This window comes from Orycteropus afer, unplaced genomic scaffold (genome assembly GCF_000298275.1).
Source record: "Orycteropus afer afer isolate SDZICR_OR568_19922 unplaced genomic scaffold, OryAfe1.0 scaffold00420, whole genome shotgun sequence".
Classification (NCBI taxonomy): domain Eukaryota; kingdom Metazoa; phylum Chordata; class Mammalia; order Tubulidentata; family Orycteropodidae; genus Orycteropus; species Orycteropus afer.
Genome location: NW_006922007.1, coordinates 1,726,890 through 1,728,406, shown reverse-complemented (window position 1 = coordinate 1,728,406; position 1,517 = coordinate 1,726,890). Strand labels below are relative to the sequence as shown.

At 66.8% G+C, this 1,517-nt stretch overlaps 1 protein-coding gene across 1 annotated transcript in view; it reads right to left on the bottom strand.

Annotated features, from left to right (window-relative positions):
* Window positions 1–50: 50 nt before the first annotated feature.
* The window catches only part of SFI1 (SFI1 centrin binding protein), a 120,328-nt gene continuing 118,861 nt past the window's right edge, over window positions 51–1,517 (bottom strand). The window contains exons 24-27 of the mRNA XM_042782711.1: window positions 1,012–1,135; window positions 791–869; window positions 235–346; window positions 51–155 (exon numbers count right to left, since the gene is read on the bottom strand). Coding sequence (XP_042638645.1) covers window positions 51–155; window positions 235–346; window positions 791–869; window positions 1,012–1,135 — 420 coding nt within the window. The remainder of the gene's footprint in view (window positions 156–234; window positions 347–790; window positions 870–1,011; window positions 1,136–1,517) is intronic.

Below are 1,517 nucleotides of genomic sequence, written 5' to 3'. Positions count from 1 at the left end.
GGCCTGAGCCTCCCACGCAGCCCAGCAGGTGCCCTCTGGAGGCCAGGACGCTAGCGGAGGGCCTGCTGCAGGGCCCGGACCCGGGCAAGGCAGGCAGCAACGGGCCGGCGCTGGGCCTGGATCTCGGCCGCCAGGCACTGGAGCTGCGCCTCCACCTGTGGGCAGAGGGGTGGCTGGCGGAGTGGGTGCGCAGCCCGGGCCCTCCCGGGGCTGCTGGGGGCACGGTAGCCTCACCTCCTCCAGCTCCTTCTGCACCTGACGCTCTGCTTCCTGGTCCCCGGGCCTGGGCTCCTCCCGGCTCAGCTCCAGCCACCTGCGCAGGCTGCCCGCCTGCCGCTGACAGGACCTGAGGGGTTGAGACCTGTTGCCCACCAGGTGCAGTGGCGGGTACGGGGCCCCTGTCTTGAGGTAGGCCACCCCTGCCCCTCCTCCAGCCTTCCCCATCTTCCCCTGGGCGCTCATGTGAAATTGCCCTCCTCGTCTCCCCGGGAGGCAGCGAGTCGGGACAGTGCAGGCCCCTAAAGTGTCCTGAGGCTGCTGCTGCGGCATCTCGCCAGTCGCCAGGCCTGGTCCCCGAGCTTCATGCCTGTGCTCACTTCACCTCTGCCTGGCACGTGACCCCATGACGCGCTTCGTCCGTCCTCCCTGTGAGAGCTGCCAGCCCCGGCTTCCGAATCACTGGCTTCCGCAAGGCTGCCACAGCAAGCGGGTTTCCGGACAGCGCACCTCAGGTTCCCCACCCCCCAACTCCTGGCTGAGTGCTGTCGGGAAGGGCGCCTGCGGGTCTCACCAGAGGTTCTGCTTGGTGGTCTGGTAGTGCTGTAACTGCTGGCGGATCCCCTCAAGTTCAATTTCAAGTTCAATGTCGCCTGTGGGCATGAGGGGAGAATGAATTTGATGCTGACACTCTTCCCCTTTCCTTCTGGGAACAAGGTGGACACAGGGGTGGCAGACACAGCCCTCCCCCTCCCCCGGAGCTGCTGGTGCCCACTGCACGGCCAGGTCTCAGACCTGCTGCTTCAGAGCTAAGCCCAGGGTGGGCCCTGGTGCCTGTGAAGTCGCCAGGGAAGAGCAGATGGGGGTTGTGGGCACCAGCCAGGGAGGGGGTTGCCTGGGGCTGACGCCCTGCTGATACCTGTGGAGGAAGGAAGAACACTGACAGACCCCGCCCTCAAGCCTCTGCCCATCACTGAGGGTGGGGTGCAGGAGGCTGAACTTCCGGGGCACCCCACCCCGCTCCCCCAGGAGCTGGCTTAGCACTGCTCAGAGCAGCTGCTTCGGGCGGGGCTCCTCTGCCTCCCCCCACCTGGCCGGGCCGCGGTGCCGTGAGCAGGGCGGGCAGACGCACCTGTTCACAGTTGTCCAACCACAAGCCTGCCCTGGCTTCCCTTCTTTCCTCTGGTGACTGGCCCCCGTCACTCCCACCCTGGGGTCAGCACACAAAACCAAACCCTCTCGACCTCACACCCCACTCCAGCCCCCTATCTGGGCCTCTCCCTCCATTCCCTCCCACAACT